General features: G+C 36.7%; 1 protein-coding gene across 3 annotated transcripts in view; it reads left to right on the forward strand.

Moving 5' to 3' along the window:
• LOC306857862 (cGMP-dependent protein kinase 1-like) overlaps positions 1–25258 on the forward strand; it is a gene marked incomplete at both ends in the record, with an annotated part of 167023 nt that continues 141765 nt past the window's right edge. The window contains 2 exons of one of the 3 annotated variants that reach the window (XM_079398101.1): positions 1–260; positions 24165–24331. In XM_079398101.1, coding sequence (XP_079254227.1) covers positions 1–260; positions 24165–24331 — 427 coding nt within the window. Of the gene's footprint in view, positions 261–6236; positions 6605–24164; positions 24332–25258 lie in introns of those variants that run through there. The other 2 variants (XM_079398099.1, XM_079398100.1) reach the window with 2 other exon arrangements.

A 25258-nucleotide genomic window follows, 5' to 3' on the forward strand; every position in this document is an offset into this window, starting at 1 on the left:
ATGAGCGAATTAGACGAAGAATCTTCCAAGATGCTGCTGATAAAAGAGGAGCGGATAAAGGAAATGGAGAGGCTGCTTTTGGCGAAAGAGCAGGAGGTGAATGAACTGAAGAGGAAGCTGCACAAATGTCAGTCAGTGCTGCCGAGCGCTATTGGACCCAGAACCAGGCGCGCGCAGGGCATCTCCGCGGAGCCGCAGACCTCCAGGTCCTTCCAGGACTTAAAGAGCGAAGTTTTGCGCAAACACCCCAAGTCGGACAGGCAAGAGCCCTTCATTTACTATCTATAGACGTGTATTATTTGCATTGGTGTCAAAACCAGGCTGTGGATGGTTTCTGTCCGAATCGAGTTTCTGTTACCCGGCGGTGTGACTATACCACTGCACTATACAAGAGTACAAGGTAATACTTTATACTAAGGTGCTGTAGTTACCATGTTATGTACTTATAGGAATAACAGCAAATATGCATAATTACAAGTAACTAATCCTAAACTAACCATTAACACTGTAGCGCTGTAACAATGTCAACAAAATCATTTGGATTTGCACACGCGACTGCATTTAACTATACTATACTGTACTGTACTGTACTATATGACAAATTATACTACTATATTATACTATGCAAAACTAAATATACACAATACTATGCTATAATGGTATATGCAAAACTGTATTATAACATTGTTGAACACTACTCTACTCTACTACACTATAGTAGACTATACTATACTATACTGGCCTAAATCTGGACTGCAAAAAATTCTAACTTTCAATTGGTTAATTTTTTTTGCATTTTATTTTACACTTTGTGATGTTTTTACAAAACATATTTTTCTTCACATTTTTACAACGTGAACATAGTTAAGCCTAACAGGTTTATACTCTATTATACTATACTATACTATGAAAAATGATTTCAACATTTTGATTTGTGCAAAGGATAGTAAAGTTTCTGAATTTGCTTAATTTAATTTTTTTATGCTTGACTAAACAGATGGTTATCTTGTGTCACCATTGTGTTTCATTGCAGAAGTCAGTTCTTAGAACCTGGTCGGAAGCTTTAGTCATTTACTTGGTATATATTTCTCCTAAGTTTTAGTACTGACGAAAAAGTACTGAAGTTTAGAGCAACTTAACTCACTAAATGAGTGTTGCACATGGTTTCAGTTTTGCCTCTAAATTGTAATAGAATGAGATACACTTTATTAAAGTGTGTGCAGTATTGAATCAAACCATAATGCCTATAATAATGCATTCACATACAGTAGAAGTCCACATCTGGTCTAATGCTCTCAGGAATAAAAGCTCTCTTTCACACTCTTGCTCAGTGTCCAATAGCCCTGACCTTGTTGAATATTTAATGCTGGCTGTTAAATATTTAATGTCACAGATATTCATTACTATATTTAGGATTCATGTATTGTAACTTTCAACTTTTCCCGGAAACATGTGGAATGTCCTGCATTTAGTGGGAATAAGTAAACCCCATTTCTGTAAATGAGTATCTTTATTAACCTCTGCAAGGGTCAGCGGGAGCTGTAGCTACATTTCCAGTTTGCTTTTGAATTGAAAAAAAACAAAATGCAGTTTTGGGTTACAATAAGCAGTTTTGCCAGTTCTTTTAAACTGTTGGCTGTCTTTAAACCACTTCAAAACTGAAATAACTTCCTGTTAGTAGCCACTAGATGTCACTAAAATATTATAATTCCATGAAGGGTTGATATTAAAACTGAGGAATCTAATGCAGTGGGCTCCATACAAAGACCTATCTTATTTTGTTTAATAATACCATTGTAATGCCCTGCTTATTACAAGCATATTTATGACAATTTATTCAGCAATTAAAAGTGACCGAGGGTGATTGAGTGAGTAATATTTCGAGGGGTGAGAACCAGAAAGGCGTAAGTGGCATTTCACCAACTTTACAGGAGAGCCAAAACAAACATTTGACCATAGTTTGATCTGACTTTGTATACTGATTTCAATTGTTTATAATACAAATTTGTACACTCATGGATGACAGTACTTTTACCAGTAGAAAGAGCTCATTAAGAGCTTCATTTGATGTATATATCTCCATTTCACCAAAAATGTCACTTACACCCTTCTGGTTCTCACCCCTCGTCTGTGTCATGTGATCTCAATATGGCGGGGAGCAGCCCCATGTAGGATAGAAAAGCTTTTTCTAGGCCACTGATATGATCATTTATATGAGCTATTCATTTAGTAGTGTTGTTTATTGTGGAAAAAGTGCACAGCTAATACATTTAATTGAGTTTTAAATTAAGCTCCTAATGCATATCTCTATCTACAAATCTACCATTTTTCTTGTTGCTGTTTGAGCTCATTTTTGTATGCTTTGGAAAGAACCAAGTCTGCATTTGTTTAATCAAGAATACAGTAAAATAGTCATATGTACTGTGTATGTGTGTGTCTTCACTGTTTTGATAAAGTGAATGCATTTTTGCTGAATAAAATGTTTTTTCTTTCTTTCTTTCTTTCTTTCTTTCTTTCTTTCTTTCTTTCTTTCTTTCTTTCTTTCTTTCCTTTTTTCTTTCTTTCTTTCTTTCTTTCTTTCTTTCTCTTGCTTACTCAAAACTTTTAAGTGTACCACAGTTTCCGCAAAAATATTCAGCAGCAGAACCTTTTTCAACATTGATAACAATAAGAAACGTTTCTTGAGCACCAACGGATCTAAAGGAAAATATCTGAAGGATCATGTGACACTGAAGACTGGAGTAATTATGCTGAAAATTCAGCTTTGCATCACAGGAATAAATTATATTTATATAATATTTCACAGTATTACTGTTTTTTTATGAAATAAATACACCCTTGTCATAAGAAACAACCTAGGAACCCTATTATGAGAAAAAGTAAAATACATTTTGAAGTTCTTCGAGTACTCAAAAGGATATCTGAGGCACCTTTAGTTTTAGAGTATATATAGGCGACATGAATCTGAACCAAACCCCTTGCAATTTGAAACCTTATAACATTTAACATTTGTTCTTGTTTTATTATTTTATACACGGCACATAGTCAGGTTCTTGTGACTGATAAAAAGCGATCTCTTTGACAAATACTGCCCTTCCTCATCTCTGATCCTGTGTGTTCTCATGTAGAACTCCTTATATAATCAACAAGCTGCTTGAAAAGCACTTGAGAATGGAAAGTGCTGATAAAAGGCTGCAGGGTAACAGCGGCTTGTACGGCTGTTCCAGACTCAGGCCTTGCACATTAGCATCACATCTCTCACGTCCACATTGGCACAGACACTTTGATCTGCGTCTGGTCTCCAGTTCTTGTAAATGGTTTGCAAGAAGGACAGAGCCTCATCAATCGTGCTTAATTGATCTTTTCTGTTAAGCCTGATAAATGGGATTCATGTTCATTTTGGGCCAGTGCTCATGGAAATCATTGAAAAGGAAGGCATGGACTAGATACTGAATAATGTCCCTTGTGAAGTTTGTGTGCTACATTGTGGGTTTCAAAATTCAGGACATTTATTAACAACTTTATTAGCGTCTTGTATTGAGTCTTAAGATTCTTTCTGCCAGACAAAACACTAAACAGAATGGTACATAAAACAAGTTGTAGACAGAGCAAATTACACAGAGCAGTGAAAAATATACTGTATAAGACATAACAAATATAAACAGTCTATCTATCTAACTATCTATCTATCTATCTATCTATCTATCTATCTATCTATCTATCTATCTATCTATCTATCTATCTATCTATCTATCTATCTATCTATCTATCTATCTATCTATCTATCTATCTATCTATCTATCTATCTATCTATCTATATATATATAGTAATTGATGCTATTTGCAGTTGGTCATGTTTATAATTTTTTTGTTATGTCTGCATGGGGATGTTTTCTCCACTAGAGGGCGCTTTTAATCCTTCCTAATGCTTTTAAAAATGTGTGTTTTTGCCACTAACTTTCCTCTGTCATATACCAGCTGTTATATATTGTTATATACTGTTATTTATATATACATTCAGGGCATTATATACATATATGTATATATACGCATATATATATATATATATATATATATATATATATACATATATATACATTATATACACACATACATTTATACACACACAAACACACACACACACACACACACACACACACAGACACACACACACACACACACACACACACATATATATATATATATGATTTAGTTAGTTTTATTTCATTTAGTTTTAGTTATTTTAACACTTTAACTTTAAATAATAAATGCTTGGCTAGCTGAAATAAAATAGGTTCGTTTTTAAATATAATAGTTTAAATAAAGTATGTTTTATATATTTTATTTTATTTCATATTTATTTTTTTATTTTTATTTTCTATTTTTTATGATTTAAGTTTATAATAACCTTATTTTGTAATGATATTGCTGTATAGAATTCCATCGGTCTCTATCTAATATACTTATTGATGTTACAGTAGCATAATGCACAAGAAGTCTACAGAGGGAATACAAGTGTAAAAATTTCATTCTCTGAGTAACATTTTTAGCACTAGACAGTGGGGGCAGTTAATGAGGTGATATGGAGCACCAGGTGGTCATGTGTTAATGGCAAGGATCCAGATGATGTTAGGGACTATGAAGATGAAAAAGAATAACTGCAGTTGGTTGTGTAAACACATGCTACAGAACCCTTGAACATCATTAGTGATGTATTTAAATGAATATTTCACTCCAAAATATTAATTTTCTTATTATTTACTCACCCCCAGACCATCCAAGATGTAGATTCTATGGATAACACTCCAGGATATTTTTTCATCTAATGCAAGTGAAAGGCATTCACAGTTAAACAGTATAGATTTTTTTAAAATATTATTTTGTATTTATTTTTTTCTTCACTAGAGAAAACCCTTGTTGGCTGGGGTCTTGTTACTTTGAAGCTGCCTAAATATGGATTATGGACAATCAAATATGGTACACTGTTCACTTACTCTAAAACATTAATTTCCCTTTGGCTGCAGAATGAAAGTCATATACATTTTGGATAGTCTGGGAGTGAATAAATGGGTGAACTGGGTTTTTGGGTGAACTGTTCTTTTGAGTGTTACTTAGAGTTAGATAGTGAGGGACTAGCTTACTCTAAATGCACATGAATGACATATGAACTGAAGAAAAGATCCCAAGCAGAATAATTGCAGCAGTGTTAAATTACTGAGGTTCCTGCTGTTTGTACATAATGTTTAAAAAATCTTTGTGGAAGGGAAGATAAAAAATAAATAAATACAAATAAATAAATGATAAACAAACAAACCAACAAATATTTAATCATTATGATTTCCAAAAATTAATTAATTAATTAGCCAAAGGAATTTTAAGTAAATATGTTTTAATATCACCTTCACCAGTTACCTCAACATCTGAAAATGACATATTGGTCATATACAATATTTTGTGTTTCATAACAGTCTAACTGTACATTTTGCTTCTTAAAAGGCATTGAATCTTTCTCAGCATTGAATGAATAGAATAACATTTGATAAGCTTAAACGCATAAAATCAGAGCAGCATTGAAAGAATTTAGCTACTGTAATTAAAGTTAAATAATGAGAAACATTTTTACGTCTTAAAAAGGGTAAAAAAAAACAAGTTTAGTGGCGAGTACGTCACAACAAAAATGCTGAAAACTAGTTAGTTGTCGATGAGAAAACAACCAAATTAAAACGTGGAATATTTTCTTTGAGGTATTTTCCGTGTGCATATTTATGATGCATGGCTGATGTGCACATTTTTGGAAGATTATTTGTATTTTAATAGGGAATAGTTTCCTTTAGTTTAAAGTAGCCTAATGGCACTATTATTGTTTGAATGCGCTCGTGTGCTTGTGGAAGGTAGCGCACTTGAAGGCTCTCGGCTGCTGTTACAGGTGCGCGCGTGAGTCTTTCCTCATTGGTTCATCGGGGAGCCACGAGCGTGCTGCTCTCACGGCGCGTTCACTGCGCGCTCATGGCGTTTCACTCGCGCTCGACAGCTGCGACTGACGTATTTGGACAATAAATGACTGCCCTGTGAAACTTCTTCCTCTCCCGAATGTGATGTTTGCAGGCGCCGTGGGTGTTTCCCTGCTCATTCCTCCGGTATAAGTGATCCGAAAGCACGCCGGTGGATCGGCGCGGCACATTTTTTTGGCGACATTACCACGGAAAACACGACCCAAAGCAGTTGGTTTTAATTTCATGACCGAAAACTGTCCGTTCGCCAAGTTGGAAACGACTCCGGATCGTTGGCTGTGGGGAGAAATGGGCACTTTACGCGATCTCCAGTACGCGTTACAGGAGAAGATTGAAGAACTGAGACAGAGAGACGCGCTGATTGATGAACTGGAGTTGGAGCTGGACCAGAAAGACGAACTCATCCAGAAGCTTCAGAATGAGTTAGACAAATACCGATCCGTTATAAGACCGGCAACTCAACAAGTCAACAAGCAGAGTGTCCTTCAAGAGCAGCAGAGGACCAAGAGACAGGCGATCTCAGCCGAACCTACAGCCTTTGATATTCAAGACCTCAATCATGTCACTCTGCCTTTCTACCCAAAGAGCCCACAGTAGGTGCCACTTAAATCTGATCGGTGTTGTTATGAAGCTGTCCGTCAAATTAACCGGAACGAAGTGCTGATGATTTGCATTACTGTTGCAATTATGCATATGCAACCTTGTAATGACACATATGAATCATTGCCTTTGTGCTGTGCTGATTTTATGCAAGTGATCTTGGTCAGTTGGACACCTTGAGTTCTGTGGTACGAGTATAATCATAAGCATCCATCAAACCCGTCTCCGTCCAAGCCTTCATTAGCCTACTGCACTGATGTGATATAGCTATTGTGAATATAGGCAGACAGCCAGTCTGGTGCTTCCACCTGTTGATTCTGTTTATCAACTTTGACAATGAGAAAAAGTGCACATTCATATGCAGATTACAGTCCATGCACAGTCTCTTTTTTTCAGAGAATATATTAATGTAAAAAATATATTTATTTTTCTGCATCATAAATATTTTATTATATTAGTTTAAACTTTAATGTTCTTGTGAAGAGCAAGTGACAAGTGAATAGATAAAGTAAATTATGGGAAATTGAAAAATTAGCAATGATAGCACAAATGACCGCTGTAGTGCAGAAGACATTGTATATAGTACGTAATTTAGTTTAGAATAGCATAATTTGCAAAACGGCAGAATATAATTAATAAATAAGATATACAGATTCATAATAATTTTTCAACTGTTCACTCAAAATGTTATGCTGATGATATAATTTATTATGAAAAAGGCAATGCATTAGAAAAATACAGACCACACAGTATAAGTATATACAGTGTATAGGGCGGTATTTGATTAACACATATAATATTGACTAATAGTTTTTAAAAATTGCTTTGGTAACATTTTTTGTAAAAGTTACATGAAATGAAATAAAAAAGTAAAAATATTTGTAATTATTTTATTTTAGCAGTTGCAAAGTACACACACACACACACACACACACACACACACACACACACACACACTAAGCAGGGTTGAGCCTGGTCAGTCCCTGGATGGGAGACCTCCTGGGAAAACTAGGTTGCTGTTGGAAGAGGTGTTAGTGAGGCCAACAGGGGTTGCTCACCCTGTGGTCTGTGTGGGTTCTAACGCCCCAGTATAGTGACGGGGACACTATACTCTAAAAAGCACCGCCTTTTGGATGAGACATTAAACTGAGGTCCTGACACTCTGTGTGTCACTAAAAATCCCATGGCACTTCTCGTAAAGAGAAGGGGTGTAACCCCAGTATCCTGGCCAAATTCCCTCCACTGGCCCTTATCAATCATGGCCTCCTAGTCAAGTCAAGTCAATATTATTTGTATAGCACTTTTAACAATGCAAATTATGTCAAAGCAGCTTTACATCAGCTTGATATAAAGCTGGGTGGCTTTATATCAGCTTTACAGTATTTAGACGGGGAAATAGTTTGTCGAAATAGTGTCATTCTCCTCTGGCCAGACAAAATCAGCAGTTTAAATATAGGCTAAAGCAGAATCAGCCGATGGCCGTCTTGCATACAGGGTCTTCTTCACTGGGGATCAGTCTCTGGGGCTCATCTACACTGCCCTCCAAAAGTATTGGAACAGCAAGGCCAATTCCTTTATTTTTGCTGTAGACTGTAAACATTTGGGTTTGACATCAAAAGATGAATATGAGTTGAGAGATTAACAGTTCAGCTTTTATTTTATTATAAACCTTTTGTTTGAACTCACCTATTTTTCATGTGAGCAAAAGTATTGGAACATGTGACTGACAGGTATGTTTTGTTGCCCTAGTGTGTCCTATTAATTGATTATTCAAACAATAAATAGCACTGAATGCCTCCGCTCAGTTTCAGATCCGTGCAGACTGCATTTATAGTTAGTTAGACGTGTAACCAACATGAAAACCAGAGAGGTGTCTATGGGTGAAAAACGAGCAATTGTGAAGCTGAGAGAAGATGAAAAATCAATCAAACCATTGCACAAACACTGGCAATAGCAAGTACAACCATTTGGAATCTCCTGAGGAAGAAAGAAACCACTGGTGTACTAAGTAACACACCTCGAATGGGTAGATCAAGGAAAACATCTGTAGTTGATGACTCGAGCCTCAAAAAGTCTGGGCAAGGTTTTATGGACTGATTTTATGGACCAAAGTGATGGAAAGGCTAAAGTTTGGAGAAAGAAAGGATCTGCTCATGATCCCAAACATACAAGCTCATCTGAAACACAGTGTACACAGGTGTACATTATAGTACATATTACACAAGTAATGTAATGGCTTGGGCTTTCATCGCTTCTTCTGGGACAGGCTAATTAATCTTCATTAATGATGTAACACATGATGGCAGCAGCAAAATTAACTCAGAAGTCTACAGAAATATTTTGTCTGACAATTTACAGAAAGATGCAACCAAACTGATTGGGAGATCCTTCATCATGCAGCAAGATAATGACCCAAAACATAGTGCCAAAACAACAAAGGAGTTCATCAGGGGCAAGAAGTGGAAGGTTTTAGACTGGCCAAGTCAATCTCCACACTTAAACCCTGTAGAGCAGGGGTGTCAAACAGAGTTTAGTTCCAACCCTGCTCCAACACATATACCATCTAGTCTTCAAATAAGCCTGAAGGACTTGATTAGCTGGATCAGGTGTGTTTAATATAGGGTTGGAGCTAAACTCTGCAGGGCTGCGGCCCTCCAGGAACTTAGTTTGACACCCCTGCTGTAGAGTATGCATTTTACCTGCTAAAGAAGAGACTGAAGGGAGTAACCCCCCAAAACTGAAAGAGGCTGCGGTGAAAGCCTGGAAAAGCATCACAAAAGAAAAATGCAAAAGTTTGGTGATGTCAATGGGTCACAGGCTTGATGCAGTTATTGAAAGCAAAGGATTTGCAACTAAATATTAAGTCTTTTTCACTTTAATCTATGTTAATTCTATCTGTTCCAATACTTTTGGTGACATGAAAAATGGGTGGGTTCAAACAAAAGGTGCTATCTTCTAAGTTGTGTATCAGATTCAGATGAAAATACCTGTAAATAAAAGCTGAAATGTTAATCTCTCATCTCATATTCATTTTATGATGTCAAACCCAAATGTTTTCAGTCTACAGCAAAAATAAAGGAATTGGCCTTACTGTTCCAATACTTTTGGAGGGCACTGTAGGTGTCCTGGCTGTGGAGGTGCTGATCCACCATCTGATCTGGATACAGTCTGGATCTGGGTGGCTACGGTGACCTCGGAATAAGAAAGAAACATTATTCTATAATAATAATGCCATTATTCTAACAATGTAACAAGTACATCGGGTGTTTTGGGAAGTGTTCCCGGCTCCGGTTGACCTAATTAATGCAGCCTAACAATCCTTTAACGGATTTGAATTATAGAAATGCGAAAGTGTATTATGTGTAAGCCAGGTTAAAGAGATGGGTCTTTAATCTAGATATAAACTGACAGAGTGTGTCTGCTTCCCGAACAGTGTTAGGTAGATTGTTTCAGAGTTTGGGCGCTAAATAGGAAAACGATCTCCCGCCCGCAGTTGATTTTGATATTCTAGGTATTATCAAATGGCCAGAGTTTTGAGATCGCAGTGGACGTGAAGGACATTAAGAGCTCACTCAAATACTGAGGTGCCAAACCATTCAGGGCTTTATAGGTAATTAGCAAGATCTTAAAATGTATACAATGTTTAATAGGGAGCCAGTGCAGTGTTGTCAGAACCAGGCTAATTTGGTCATACTACCTGGTTCTAGTAAGAACTGTAGCTGCTGTATTTTGAACCAGCTGGAGTTTGTTTATTAAACATGCAGAGCAACCACCCAATTACAATAATCTAGCCTCGAGATCATGAATGCATGAATTAATGTTTCTGCATTTGACATTGAGAGCATAGGTCGTAATTTAGATATATTTTTAAGATGGAAAAATGCAGTTTTACAAATGCTAGAAACATGTTTTTCGAAGGAAAGATTGCTATCAAAAAGTATGCATAGGTTCCTAACTGATGATGAAGAATTTACAGAGCAGCCATCAAGTATTAGATAGTGATCTAGGTTATTACATGCAAAAGTTTTTGGTCCAATAATTAACACCTCTGTTTTTTTCAGAATTTAGCAGTAAGAAATTGCTAGTCATCCAGTTTTTCATATTAACTATACATTCCGTTAGTTTTGCAAATTGTTAAGTTTCATGAGGTCGCGAAGAAATATAGAGCTGGGTATCATCAGCATAACAGTGAAAGCTAACACCATGTTTCCTAATGATATCTCCCAAGGGTAACATGTAAATCGTGAAAAGTAAGGGGCCAAGTACTTAGCCTTGAGGTACTCCATACTGCACTTGTGACTGGTATGATACCTCTTCATTTACTACCACAAGTTGATGGGAGTCAGATAAGTACGATTTCAACTATGCCAGTGCACTTCCTCTAATGCCAACATAATTTTCTAGTCTATTTAAAAGAATGTTGTGGTCGATTTCACCTAGTAACCCCCATCCACTTGATTCCACTTGGCTCTATCAGTCTCTCCCCTCCACCAGTAGCTGGTGTGTGGTGAGTGTACTGGTGCCGTTGTACTGTGGCTGCCGTCGCATCATCCAAGTGGATACTGCACACTGGTGGTGGTTGAGGAGAGACCCCCACATGATTGTAAAGCACTTTGAGTGTACGGCAGTACACAATAAAAGCGCTATATAAATGCATCATTCATTCATTCATATATATATATATATATATATATATATATATATATATATATATATATGAATGATATATATATATATATATATATATATATAGATCGTATATATATATATATATATATATATATATATACACACACATACATATATATATATATATATATATATATATACTGAACAAAATTATAAATGAATGAATGAATGATGCATTTATATATAAATGCAACACTTTTGTTTTTGTCCCCTTTTTTCATGAGCTGAACTCAAAGATCTAAGACTTTTACACAAAAGTACACAAAAGGCCTATTTCTCTCAAAATAGAGCACTTCTCCTTTGCCGAGATAATCCATCCACCTCACAGGTGTGGCATATCAAGATGCTGATTAGACAGCATGATTACTGCACAGGTGTGCCTAAGGCTGGCCACAATAAAAGGCCACTCTAAAATGTGCAGTTTTACAGTATTGGGGGGGGTCTGAAAACCAGTCAGTATCTGGTTTGACCACCATTTTCCTCACGCAGTGCAACACATCTCCTTCGCATAGAGTTGATTAGGTTGTCCACTCCTCTTCAATGGCTATGCAAAGTTGCTGGATATTGGCAGGAATTGGAACACGCTCTCATATACGCCGATCCAGAGCATCCCAAACATGCTCAATGGGTGACATGTCTGGTGAGTATGTTGGCCATGCAAGAACTGGAGTGTTTTCAGCTTCCAGGAATTGTGTACAGATCCTTGCAACATGGGGCCGTGCATTATCATGCTGCAACATGAGGTGATGGTCGTGGATGAATGGCACAACAATGGGCCTCAGGATCTCATCACGGTATCTCTGTGCATTCAAAATGCCATCAATAAAATGCACCTGTGTTCGTTGTCCATAACATATGCTTGCCCATACCATAACCCCACCACCACCATGGGCCACTCGATCCACAACATTGACATCAGCAAAGCGCTCACCCACACGACGCCATACACGCTGTCTGCCATCTGCCCTGTACAGTGAAAACCGGGATTCATCCGTGAAGAGAACCCCTCTCCAAAGTGGCAGACGCCATCGAATGTGAGCATTTGCCCACTTAAGTTGGTTACGACGATCTGTCAGGCCGAGACCCCGATTAGGACGACAAGCATGCAGATGAGCTTCCCTGAGACAGTTTCTGACAGTTTGTGCAGAAATTCTTTGGCTATGCAAACCGATTGTTGCAGCAGCTGTCCGGGTGGCTGGTCTCAGTCGATCTTGGAGGTGAAGATGCTGGATGTGGAGGTCCAGGGCTGGTGTGGTTACACGTGATCTGAGGTTGTGAGGCCGGTTTGATGTACTGCCAAATTCTCTGAAATGTCTTTGGAGACGGCATGTGGTAGAGAAATGAACATTCAATTCACGGGCAACAACTCTGGTGGACATTCCTGCAGTCAGCATGCCAATTGCACGCTCCCTCAAAACTTGCGACATCTGTGGCATTGTGCTGTGTGATAAAACTGCACATTTTAGAGTGGCCTTCTATTGTGGCCAGCCTAAGGCACACCTGTGCAATAATTATGCTGTCTAATCTTGATATGCCACACCTGTGAGGTGGATGGATTATCTCAGCAAAGGAGAAGTGCTCACTAACACAGATTTAGACAGATTTGTGAACAATATTTGAGAGAAAACCTTTTGTGTACATAGAAAAAGTCTAAGATCTTTAAATTCAGCTCATGAAAAATGGGAACAAAAGTGTTGCGTTTATCATTTTGTTCAGTGTATATATACACACACACACACACATACATTATTTTTCTGCATCATAAATATTTTATTAGATTAGATTGAGATTTAGTGTGCTTGTGTAGAGCAAGTCTAAACAGAAGTAGTAGTATAGTGTAGCAGTCTATAAATAAATTATGGTAAAGTGCAAATTCTAAAATGAGCTACAAATGGCAGCAAAATTTACCACTACAGTGCAGAGGACATGGCATATTTGTCACTTAGTTTAGAATAGTATAATGTGCAAACTGGAAATACATAATTAATATATAAGAATATACAATGGGTGGTAAGGTCTGGGACCACATTAATAAAAACTCTGGGAAACAAAACCTGTAAATCAACAGGGGTTTTAGGATTTTGAAAAAAAATGTAAAGGAAAGAACTGTAAAATGAAGATTAAATCAAAATTGTTTTGATCAAAAAGCAAATTTTTTACTGACCATGTGAGCTCTCTGTACAGATCCTCAGATGTTATTGCTTCCAATGAAGCGTTACATCTCAAATCATTCTGAGAACAGCAGGTTTTGGTCATATCAGCAGTAGTTCTGCTGTCAAAACAATACAGATCCCACTGTGTAATATAAGTATATATAAGGCAGTATATGATCAACATTTATTGTATTGATTAATAGTCCTTTAAAGCACTTTTTCAGTCTCCTATATCAGTAACAAAGGTTTGCATAAATGTTAAGCATTTAAAACTGCTTTAAGCCTTTTAAAACTATATACAATGAAACTGCATGATCTCTAATGAAATTCACACAAATGGAAAGGGGAGTAGATTCTTAGCGCCGTTGAGAATCTTTTCATCTTCTCCTCAGCAGGATCTCTGGAGCGGTATTATCCGAAAGCCTCCCTCATCCACCAGCAATTCCATAATTTTCTTCTACAACTCATCTCTCTCCACTCTCAGTGTCTTTTCTTTCACAGTTTGTGAGCATTTCAGTTCTCCTTGTGTTTATGTCTGGTGAATATTTACTCTTGTAGCTGAGTGGATTTTGGTCGAGAGCCAGATGCCTACCATCTTTGTGAAGACATGATATTCTTTTGTGCTTGCATTCATGAATGCTGATGGTACACGCAAGACTAATTTCACTAGAATAATAACTATGCATGAAACCATTTAATGATTCATGCCCATATAGATTTATTTATTTATTTTACATGTATTACTTTATTAATGGTAGGCTGGATGTATATTGAATACGAAAGCTTGTAATCCCCATCTGTTATTTGATTTGAAGAGCCCATTAATTCACAATTGAAGATTGTACTGTTCTGTAGCTTTTAATCTACTTTGATTAGTTTAAAAGCATTTATATGCTAGTTCACTCCTAAAAGTTGACAAAATTATGTATTTATCTATCTTTCTCTTGTAGCGCAATGACACGATGCTCATATCACAGTAAAAAAGTAACCCATTTCAACATAAAAACTTTTTTTAAGTAAAATCAACTTGGTTGTATAAGCCATTTTCAGCAAATTATATTAAATAAAAAAAATAAAAAAATAAAAAATCAAGTTGACTTAAAAAAAAATAAAGTTGAATCTCATATAACTTATAAAAAAGTTTAAATTGCTCAACACATTTTGATGAGTTAAAGCCATGTAAAAATCAGAAGCTGCCATGACTTTCTGATCAAGTAATAAATACAGTTACAATAATCTGATTAAAATGATTCATTGCTTGTTAATATTTGTAAACATTTGTTTCCAAATTAAAGTAATGTGGAGGACGCAGAAATTAAATCCTAAAACAGGAAATGACATCATAGAGAAGTCTCCTGAACTAAGAAACTTTAGCCTCTCTATCGCCATCTGTGGTTAAAACTTATTATGCTATTATGCTTTTTCACTTTTTGAATTTTAGTCAGTGTGTAGTGTGTATGTTTGGGCATAAAACAATCTACAAAGTTACAAATCTCAAAGTCCACTCCAAAGGGAGATATTTTGTTTTTCAAAAAATCCCTTTTGAAGAACTACAGCGAACAGCTCATTTGGACTACAAAGTTGTTTTCCTGTATTTATGACATCACAAATTGTAAATCCCGCCTACGGAAATTTGAATGGTCGGCGGGTGGGGAGAACGCTGGGTTGAGCACTGCACGTTTCAAAATCGAAACCCGGTGCAGGTGTTTTTATATCACTGTATTTCTGATGGAAATCAACTATTTTCAGAAAATTATGGATGTTATTTTCATTTCATCTTGCATATAATGTCTGATAAAGCAGCGTTTGTGAGCGGAACTCTGTTTTGTGTACAGCTTTATCGGGGAAACCTCGCTCTCTCCCGCTCCAACAGCGCCTCCTGCTGGCAGAGAATTCATTTGCATATATATGCCGCCACAAACAGTGTAAATCTGTGGGACTATGGTATAAATAAATTCAACTGTATAACAGTTTCAGTGCAATTCATGTTATAATGTTAGAATTAAAGAACAATAAACATAATACATATTACCGTTGCACTTATCTGTACATAGTCAATGCAGGGGAAGTCGTGGCCTAATGGTTAGAGAGTCGGACTCGTAATCGAAAGGTTGCGAGTTCGAGCCCCCGGCTGGCAGGAATTGTAGGTGGGGGGAGGGAATATCCAGCGCTCTCTCCACCCTCAATACCACGACTGAGGTGCCCTTGAGCAAGGCACCGAACCCCCAACTGCTCCCCGGGCGCTGCAGCATGGCTGCCCACTGCTCCGGGTGTGTGTTCACGGTGTGTGTGTGTGTGTGTGTGCATTTGTTCACTACTCACTGCTGTGTGTGTTAAACGCAGAGCACCAATTTCGAGTATGGGTAACCATACTTGACAATACGTCACGACTTTACTTTACTTTTATTTTTAAGCTGTTGTTGACATCCCATCTAAAACGTGATTTAGCCAAAAAACAACAACAACAATAACATTACCATTACTTTAATATGTCTTGCAATATCCGTGCATGCAAAGGTTCTGCTTGATCCTCTTGTTCAATATTCTCGGGGTCTAAACTAATATGGCAATATTGACAAACTTGCTGTTCTGGCAAGGGGCGGGGCAATACCGAAATGCCGTCTAAGCTGTTTACCAATCACAACGCACTGGGCCAGCTAACCAATCACAACACATTTCGTTTTTCGGAAGGCGGACCTTCATCAAACCCAGAACTAATCGAGTCGTTTGTGTCAGGCTGGGGAGAAATGTATTGTAATAATGTAAATTTTGTGAGAAATAATGGGATTTTCGATTTTCTCACCAAGCATGAGAGCATGTTCTAGTGGCATGTTCTAGTACACCCCCAAAACAAAATCAAGACTTTGTAATAGAGCATAATAGGACACCTTAAAAATTGGCTGTTACTTGCATAGTAGTCTTTTCACACTTCATTGCTCCGTTTCTATTGCATAAAATGTTTCTATTTACAACATGTTTTTCACAATGTTTGAGATATGACCAATCAAAGTTGTTTAAAATAGTCTCTGGCGCAGAGGAAATTCACCCAAAATATTTTATTATATTGCACTGAACAAAATATTTGTTCAAAATAAAAACATTGAATTGAAATCTTTTCTCAAAACCTTTACTTTTTAAAAACCATATGGACCCAATATGACTACTAAGGGAAGTTATTGTTCTCAAGGAATTTATTTCTTGCTTCTAGATACTGAATATTTTCAGCCGGAAGCATGATTTAAACAAGTACTATAACACTTATTCACACGCAATCACTCTCTCAATAATGCATTCAAACAAATGTAATCTTACAGTGCTTTTTCATCTGTATCTGATTTCAAATGAACAGAAATCTGTAAGAAATGCATCGATCCGTAGGTAAAATAACTGATGAAAACATACTGTACAAAATTTGCACTGCAAAAAGCAGCAATTATACCTTTTAATGCTGACAACCATGTTATTGTCATGTGGAAAAAAAAGTTTGGACACTAGGCTACGTGTTCCAATAAGCCACTTTGAAACTCTCCTGTTATTTTATTTATTTAATTTTATACGTTATGAACAGATCTGATATTTCAAACATACTGAAATACTTCAGACGAGGAGTGAAGGCGGAGCGGTGTTTCTGATAACAGTGAGCGAGGAGTGGAGCGGGAAATGGTCAACCCGGAGCGGAGTGATTATTAAGTGCTCGGAGGGGAAATTGTTGATGCTCCACTCTGCTACCAAGACTATGTTTCTTGACATGTGTTATAGATTTTTACTTTTCTTAATCATAGACAGTCTAAATTGTCATTGACCTTTTTGGAAAAACAAACAAACAAACAATGATGCTGATGACTCATTTTGCTAATTCATTTTAAATTCTATTTACAGTGGTAATATTGGCTATTGAAAAAACTTTTATAACTTTTTAAAATGGGAAATACATTGACAGGGAAAAAACAAGCAAAAAAAAAAAAAAGACAGCGGCTATTTGCATATTAGCATATTTTTTTAGCGATAGATACTATTTACTCTAAGTGCAAATAACGATGGATTCTATTTACACTGTTAAAATAGCAAGATTTTCTACTATTTATACTACTCATTGCAAATACTGGCAATTATCTGCACCTCAGTATTGTCGTACATTATAAAACAGTATGCAATAATAACTTATTGAGTGTAAATTATAGTTTTAATTTAAATTATTAAATGGATGCCACCTTATGGGACATTAAAGCCCTCCCTAAACCTACCCGATACTTTTATTTTCAACTTTTTGATAATTTCTTTCATTTTTATTGAAAATAAATGCCTTTCTGATGCGATATGAGATTTGAAAAGGGAGAAAAAATGTTCGGCAAAGGGTGGGCGTCGATCGTGTCAAAAAGCTCGCACTTTACCATCTACACCACTGGTACTGATGCTGAATTAGCGTCTTGCTTTTTTAGTGTTGACTAACCCAAACAAATGTTAGTGGGCGGAGTTAATGTAAATAGCCTTTGCCAACAAAGCGGGTTATTTGCACTTAGTGCAAATAGACAATCCGAAAAAAAAAAACCTGCATTCACCAGGTTGTGACTAAATTTGCTTGCACAAAATATGCACAGACAGTTGTGTCTGGTTTTAAAAAATAATGCTTTGTTTTGGGGAACTGGGGATTGGTTGCAAACTATTATATTTTAATTGCAATTTCGCTGTTGTTGCAAACAAAAATAGTCATTTTACTTCTATTGCAACAACAATTCACCGCATGGAATACTTTAAAGCACAAACATTATATAAAGGCTACAATTACACTTCTTTTGTCCTTAACTGCACAACACTGACCATTAAAAACAAATACTGGAACACCTGACATTTGTTATAGTGTTTGTTAGAGACACGAATTACTGTGAGCGAACAACTGTAAGCCGGATTCAGTGAGTGTCTTCACATTGTTCTCTCCCACTCTGCGGCCCTGGTTAAGTTTTGCGGGATCTATCCATCTTGCTTTTCACTAAAAGAGCATATTTTCTCCTTTTATGGAAATGGCTCAGTGCTGTTCTCCGTGTCTGGGCAGACATGAATCTTTGTTAAACAAAAGAGTGGAGAGTGGGTTAAGAAGAGCTGTAAAAGCGTGCTGAGAGGGAAGGACTGTTAGGTAGGAGATGGCAACACATACTGCAAGTGTGCCAATCTGCCAGCCTATCTGAAGTTATTCATCGTGGCTCAACAAAGCCATGCTCCATCTGGCTTCAAAATCACTTCGGCATTCCACCGAGTGGCTTGCCAGGACACCATAATGATGCCTCAAATATCAAAGACTCTGATTAAATTGAGGCTCCTAATGTGAGGTGGCATTTTCTGCAGTTTTTGCTATGGTAACCCATTCAGTGCAATACTATTGTCCGTCTCAGAAGACTTTGAAATCTGTCCACCACCTGAAACTCTGAGCTCAAAGAGAAAGTGGCCGTTTAGTTTGTTTTAATGAACATGAGGAAACGGGGGTTTGATGTTGATCATGGGCTAATGATCACAGTTTCTGTTTTGATTCCCTCCCTATTAATTTCAAAAGCATCATTTGATTTTGGTCAGCATTGTAAATTTCTTCAGGAAACTGTGTGTAGGGTTTATAGTCCACATGAGCTTTTTTTTTTTGGTAAATAAGTCTTTGGGAACCGAGAATCTAAAATTAGGCAAGCAAGAAGGAATTGCACTCTTGCATGAGAACACTGTTACACTATAAGATACAGTATCAGAGTATCAGCGGGCTTTCTGCTTGTGAATGTGGCATGGGCTCTGATCGTGATCTGCTAGGTGGAGTACTTGTAAATGATTTATGGATTAGTGATTTGCTATTCAAAATAGGTCATGATACAAACAGTCTGATATGATATCGTGTGGGACGCGGAGAGCAGTGTAGGTAAATTTTGAGTGAAAGCTTTAATGCAAACCTTTACAGACACCTTGACAATGGAATCACCATTGGGTAGTACATTTTTTAGTTTACTCACCAGCACTGTAAAAAGTGTTGACATTTTTGAGAAAACTCAAAAATCTGCTGAAGCTGGTTGCCTTAATTTTAAGTTGGCTCAAATTTTTTTTTTACAGTGAGGCTACATTTTTATTTTTTATCATAGAAATGAGTGATGTTTCATACATTATTGGTCATTCAAAAACAAAACAAACAAACAAACAAACTCTTAAAGTGTTGCCATGTCCACTTTGTATAAGCTGCTGTGCTTATTAAGTATCTTTATTGTTGTTTGGGCTTGGTTCATCAAGTGATCCAGTTTATGGAGTCCATAAAGTAGGCAGGTGCAGATCACAATATTTTGGTATGTGGTTTATTCACAAGGAAATAAGTTTGGATTTAAGTTTATTATGGGCTTGTTCATTCGTTGTTTGGTTGGGGGGCACACTGAAGCCCTGAAATATATGTGGGGGGGGGGACTTTTTTTTCAGTAATTAAACACCGCCATCAGAGTTGGTATTGTGGTTTTATCAGACACAATTGCACTTAACATTATATGAAAATCAAGCTCAAATGGAGTTAACAAGGTTTTTGACCAGCGAATGACGGGAGATCTGTGTTTTGTCCATAGATTTTGTCTCTTTAGTCAACTTACAGGTTATAATGTTTATTGTAGCTATATGGGCGCTTAGTTTTTCTTGTTGTTTAATACACTTGGCCAAAATCTCATGATATGAAGCGCTATACGGACAGGATATTTAAAACGTAGCCTACAAATGTTTATTGGCTACAACTAGACCGCAAATGTAACTTTTCTGCACTCTTCAAACACAAAATTAAAATTTTAATTGCTTTTCATTGGTTAAATATTTGTAAACCTTCAAACAGACATAAGGAAGACCAATAGCACTGATTTAAAATGATAATAACGAAATATTATAGAGATATGAAGTTTGGATAATTTTCCACGACACACCTGACTGGGCAACTGCCATACTCTGTCATACGGAAACGCCGCCCCTGTCTCTGACCCTCCATAGTAGGCAAGGATCCTAACACAATCGAGGCTCAGAAATGTAGCAAGGACATCATTAAAATAATCCATGTGACATCAGTGGTTCAACCGTAAGTTTGACGCTACGAGAAAACAAATATAACGACTATGACATGAAAATAACAAATATAACATATGTACGTGGATACGTTGTTTACACTTTGATCTGAACATAAACAACGTATCCGGATTCATACATTGCATATGTTGTTTACATATGTGATACTCTCCAAAAAGGTGCCAGGGTGACAGAGGAGACGAATTGTTGAATAAAGTAATTATTTTTGTTTTCTTTGAGCACAAAAATATTCTCGTAGCTTCGTAAAATTACGGTTGAACCACTGATGTCACATGGATTATTTTAACGATGTGCTTGCTACGTTTCTGAGCCTTGATCTTGTTAGGATCCTTGCTGTCTATGGAGGGTCAGAGAGCTCTCAGAATACATCACAAATTTGATCTGTGTTCTGTAGATGAACGAAGGTCTTACAGGTTTGGAATGACATGAGGGTGAGTAATTAATGACAGAATTTGTTCATTTTTGGGTGAACTTTCCCTTTAAATAGTTTGTTTCCTGTGCATACTGTCCTGTTATAAAATTATAATTCACCTTAGCAATCATATCGTAATTGAAAATCTTTGTTTTGTTTATAATCCTATACATTTTCTATTAGTTTCAATCTCATGTTCCCCTTGGAATTCATATCCATACAAATGATCAAGCATATTCGCTGCTGCTGCTTTGTGTTTGAGTTGAACAGTTATAAGCAGTGATGACTCAAGAGTCTTATTAGCTGACCACAGTCAAACACGATACACATGAGGTGCATTTGGTCTTTTTCAAAATGACTAGTTCACTGATTCTTGAGTACTGGGACAAGACGTGAAATAAAGTGCATTATTTTTTTTTTATGCATACATTTCTTATAAAATATGTGTTTTTCCAATCAAATTGTGTCAGCACAATCTAATATTAAGAAAAAAAGCCAAAATACTGTTAAATTTAGCATTCACTTTAGTTAATTAATAATTTTATTTTAAGGAAAAACAGCGTATTTCGTTTCGTACAACAACGTGTTAGTAGTTGTTTTACTGATGTTAGCTAACTTGGCAGGAAAAATTTGGATAATTGTCAAAAAATCTCAAACAACCGATTTACATTACATTTTGAGTTGATTTTGCGGTTGTGACAAAAGTTCATTTAAAAAAACAAAAAAAAACGAATATATTTTTTAACCAATAGGTGGTGAAACATGGAAAGAGGACCTTCAGGAACCACATTGACTTTGAAATTGCCTAGTTTTTTATGCCTTTTTTTTTTTTAAAACACTTACAAAAAGTAAGGACATATTTACAGTACATTAGGCCACAAATTTTTTTTACACTTTTTGGTTTAAAGGGGTCATATGATGCTTTTTTAAAGATCCTTATTTTGTGTTTTTGGTGTAACAGAATATGCTGACATGCTTTAATTTTCAAAAAAACACATTATTTTTCAAATACTGTACATTATTGTAGGTCCTCTATGCCCCGCCTCTCTCAAACACGTCGTTTTCTATGAAGTCCCTCCTTCCAACAAGCACAGTCTGCTCTGATTGGCCAACTGGCACAGTGCATTGTGATTGACCGAACACCACAAGCTCTTGTCGGAAATGTAACGCCCCTTTCCATAATCACGAGATTCAGCTTTCAAAATAAAAGTAAAGACAGTTAATAATGTTCTTAATTTTACCATCAATTCAAGCCCGAGAGGAGAACAAAGTCGCGTGACAGACACAGTGAAGATGAACGAGCTGTTTTAGGGGGGTGTGGCAGAGTCTTAACTTTGATAAAGAATATCTTTTTGGTTTTGAGACTTTAATCTTTGCAACTTCAGGGATCTTATCTATGCACAATCAGCTTGTAACACTCCAAAGAGAAAGGAAAACTTGAAATCGCATCATATGACACCTTTAATCAACCTACAAATTCCTTACTAAATAGCAGTCTAGGTTATCTTTGAATATTCAGTTGAGTTAGTGATAATGTAATATAATTTGATATAAATTAACATGTTAATGTTTTAGTGGTAATCTCCCAAGTAATGGTGGGCAGAATTGTGGTACTTGTTTTGTCTCATATCTCAAGAATCATTGAGTTATGTTTAGTGAGAGGTCAGTTTCTTATACAAAAACGCCATTGTTTGTAGCGCTGGTGACGGATGGATGGCGAATCCGAAACTGTGCTGATTGTTAATGTCATTAGTCCAGGCAGATCCACAGATCTTGAGGTCTTATCATCCACCCATGGGACATTAGTACCCAGCAGGAGTGTGTGAGTGGTAGTAACGCAGTGTATCTGAGCAGTCATCTGTCCACCCCATGTCCTCTTCATGCTCCAGCACTCGTGCACTCTTGCACAGATGGTCCATTCTTCCTATCATCTCTACCACGCAGCCATTTCTAATCAAAGGAGACAAAAGATCCAAATCTGCAGATCTGCTTTTGCAGTGATTGAATTATCAAATATACCCAGTGCATGATTAAAAATAGATTTGTGGAAGGGAACTTGGAATGCAGTGGCACTAGCAAGGCCATCTGACAAGCATTGTCCAATAAAATGTGATGTTGTCAATGAAAATGACTCGGCACTTAGAGACCAGATACACTCCATACAAAGGAATTCATCCATTGATGTGGTGAGGTATTGATTGCATTCACAAACCTAGGTATGGGGGATTCTCTGTCTTATTTCAGCGGTTGACACTTTTCTGTGAGCAATTTCACATGCTGTGGTGTTGAATGGAGGTGTCTGAAAAAAAGAAAAAAAAGAGATTTGTTAGATTTCAGCTCTTTCGGAGGAACCCAGTGGTTTTGCTCATGGGGTTTCAAAAAAACCCATTGTTTTTTTGGTTTTATAAACAGGGTGGGCGATCTGACGATTTTGTATCATGGTTGATCTTAAAGAAGTCCACAGTCTGCTTTTTAACTGTGTCATAGAGATCATGACCAAATGTGTCCTATTTATGTCCGTATGTAAATATTTCCATGTATTTTTCAGTTGGAAGGACTTTTTAAAGCTATTAACATGCTAGAGCAATGGCCAAAGGAGTAAGTAAAGAGTGTGACATGTTTGATATTAAAAGCACAATAAGGCAATGCATCTGAATGCCACGAAGCTCAAATGCAAACAAAAATGTCAAAATGCCCGCTGTGGTGAGTATTCAGATTCAGTTATGTCTTAACACATTCAGTTATGTCTTAGATGAATGAAAATAGGATGTGTGTGAGTATATTAGGTCTTAAAGTGACAGCAACCTAACATACCTGCTGCTTCTGTGTCATAAATAGTAATCATACGACAGCAGAAAAGGAGAAAATGACCCACTGCTTTTGACCAAATTATTTTTGTAGCTTTAATAAAAACGAATGTATATTCAATTCATACAGTGTTGTATTTTATGTTTAATTACTTTATTCAATTTCTGTAGAATTTCTTACCTGGATATTATTAGACAGACCTACCTGAAAAACTTCATTTGTGTCTTTGTTCTGTTTTATTATTTTGTTATATTGCTTGTCATTTGTTTCTTTATGATTGCTTACATGTCTTGTATAAGCTTGCAAACTTTTTTATTTAGATAAGTTGTAGGGCCTAATTTTTTTTGCTCATTAACTTTCAAAACCAACATGAAAACGTTTTTGTTTTTTTTCATTTACCCTTGTCATCCATAGGTCTAAAGAACTAATCAAAGAAGCCATTCTTGACAATGACTTCATGAAGAACTTGGAGCTGTCTCAGATTCAGGAGATTGTGGACTGCATGTACCCCGTGGAGTTTGAAAAAGAAAGTTGTATCATCAAAGAAGGCGATGTGGGCTCCCTGGTCTATGTCATGGAAGGTAGGTCATGTCAAAGTATTCTAGCTGTTTACTCTACTGTGTTTTACAACTGTAACAGATGATATACAGACCAGTGTTAATTTCGTTGATGAAGACGACGATGAAAAATATTCGTCAACGAACCTTTTTTCTGTGACTAAGACGAGACGTTGACGAGCTAAAACTAATATCTGATGATAAAAACTATGACGAAATTTATGCGCGTCTTCATTAACAAGACGAAACGGGACTAAAATGTTATTTGTGGACTACCGGACATTCAAAATACATCCTATAGGCTAAATTAACTGTCTTGTCTTCAAAATGTGCGTCTCTGTCATTGGATAAGGGGCGTTTGCATGGCAGCCGCGGTGGACGGATAGGCTACCAAAACGCGAACTAGCGATCTGAAACAATGGCCTCAGCACCCGAAGGGTTAGGGAGTGGGTGACCAGACGTCCCCTTTTTCCCGGGAGTCACAATTCATTGTCGATTAACTTAAAGTCACTGAAGGTGCGATAGGCGGAAACGCTGATAGAAGTGCTCTTCTAAGTTAAGAAGTGATCAGTTCTCAGTGCTCAAATACACACACAGCAGTCCACATGTCTCTCATGTAGAGCATCTCACGGAAATACAGTCCGTTATGGTTTAAGTGAGCTTAAACAGGTGGGTGAAAACTGAATGTATGTCAGTAGGCTATTGTATACATACCTTCCGTCTTAAATGGACAGCATTCCTAATTATCTGTCATAAATGTTAACCAACAAAAGATGTTAAATAAATGTATACTTGTTAAGTAAACCTACTGTATCTGAAAAATGAGTTTAATTTATATCTCTACCAAAAAATTTAAATTTATTCCAGTTTTTCCAAATTCAATCCTTGATTCAGATTTCTCATAACTAAGCTTAATTGATTTGGTCTAAAGAGAGAAGTATTGATGACTAT

Source organism: Barbus barbus (assembly GCF_936440315.1).
Source record: "Barbus barbus genome assembly, chromosome: 38".
NCBI lineage: Eukaryota > Metazoa > Chordata > Actinopteri > Cypriniformes > Cyprinidae > Barbus > Barbus barbus.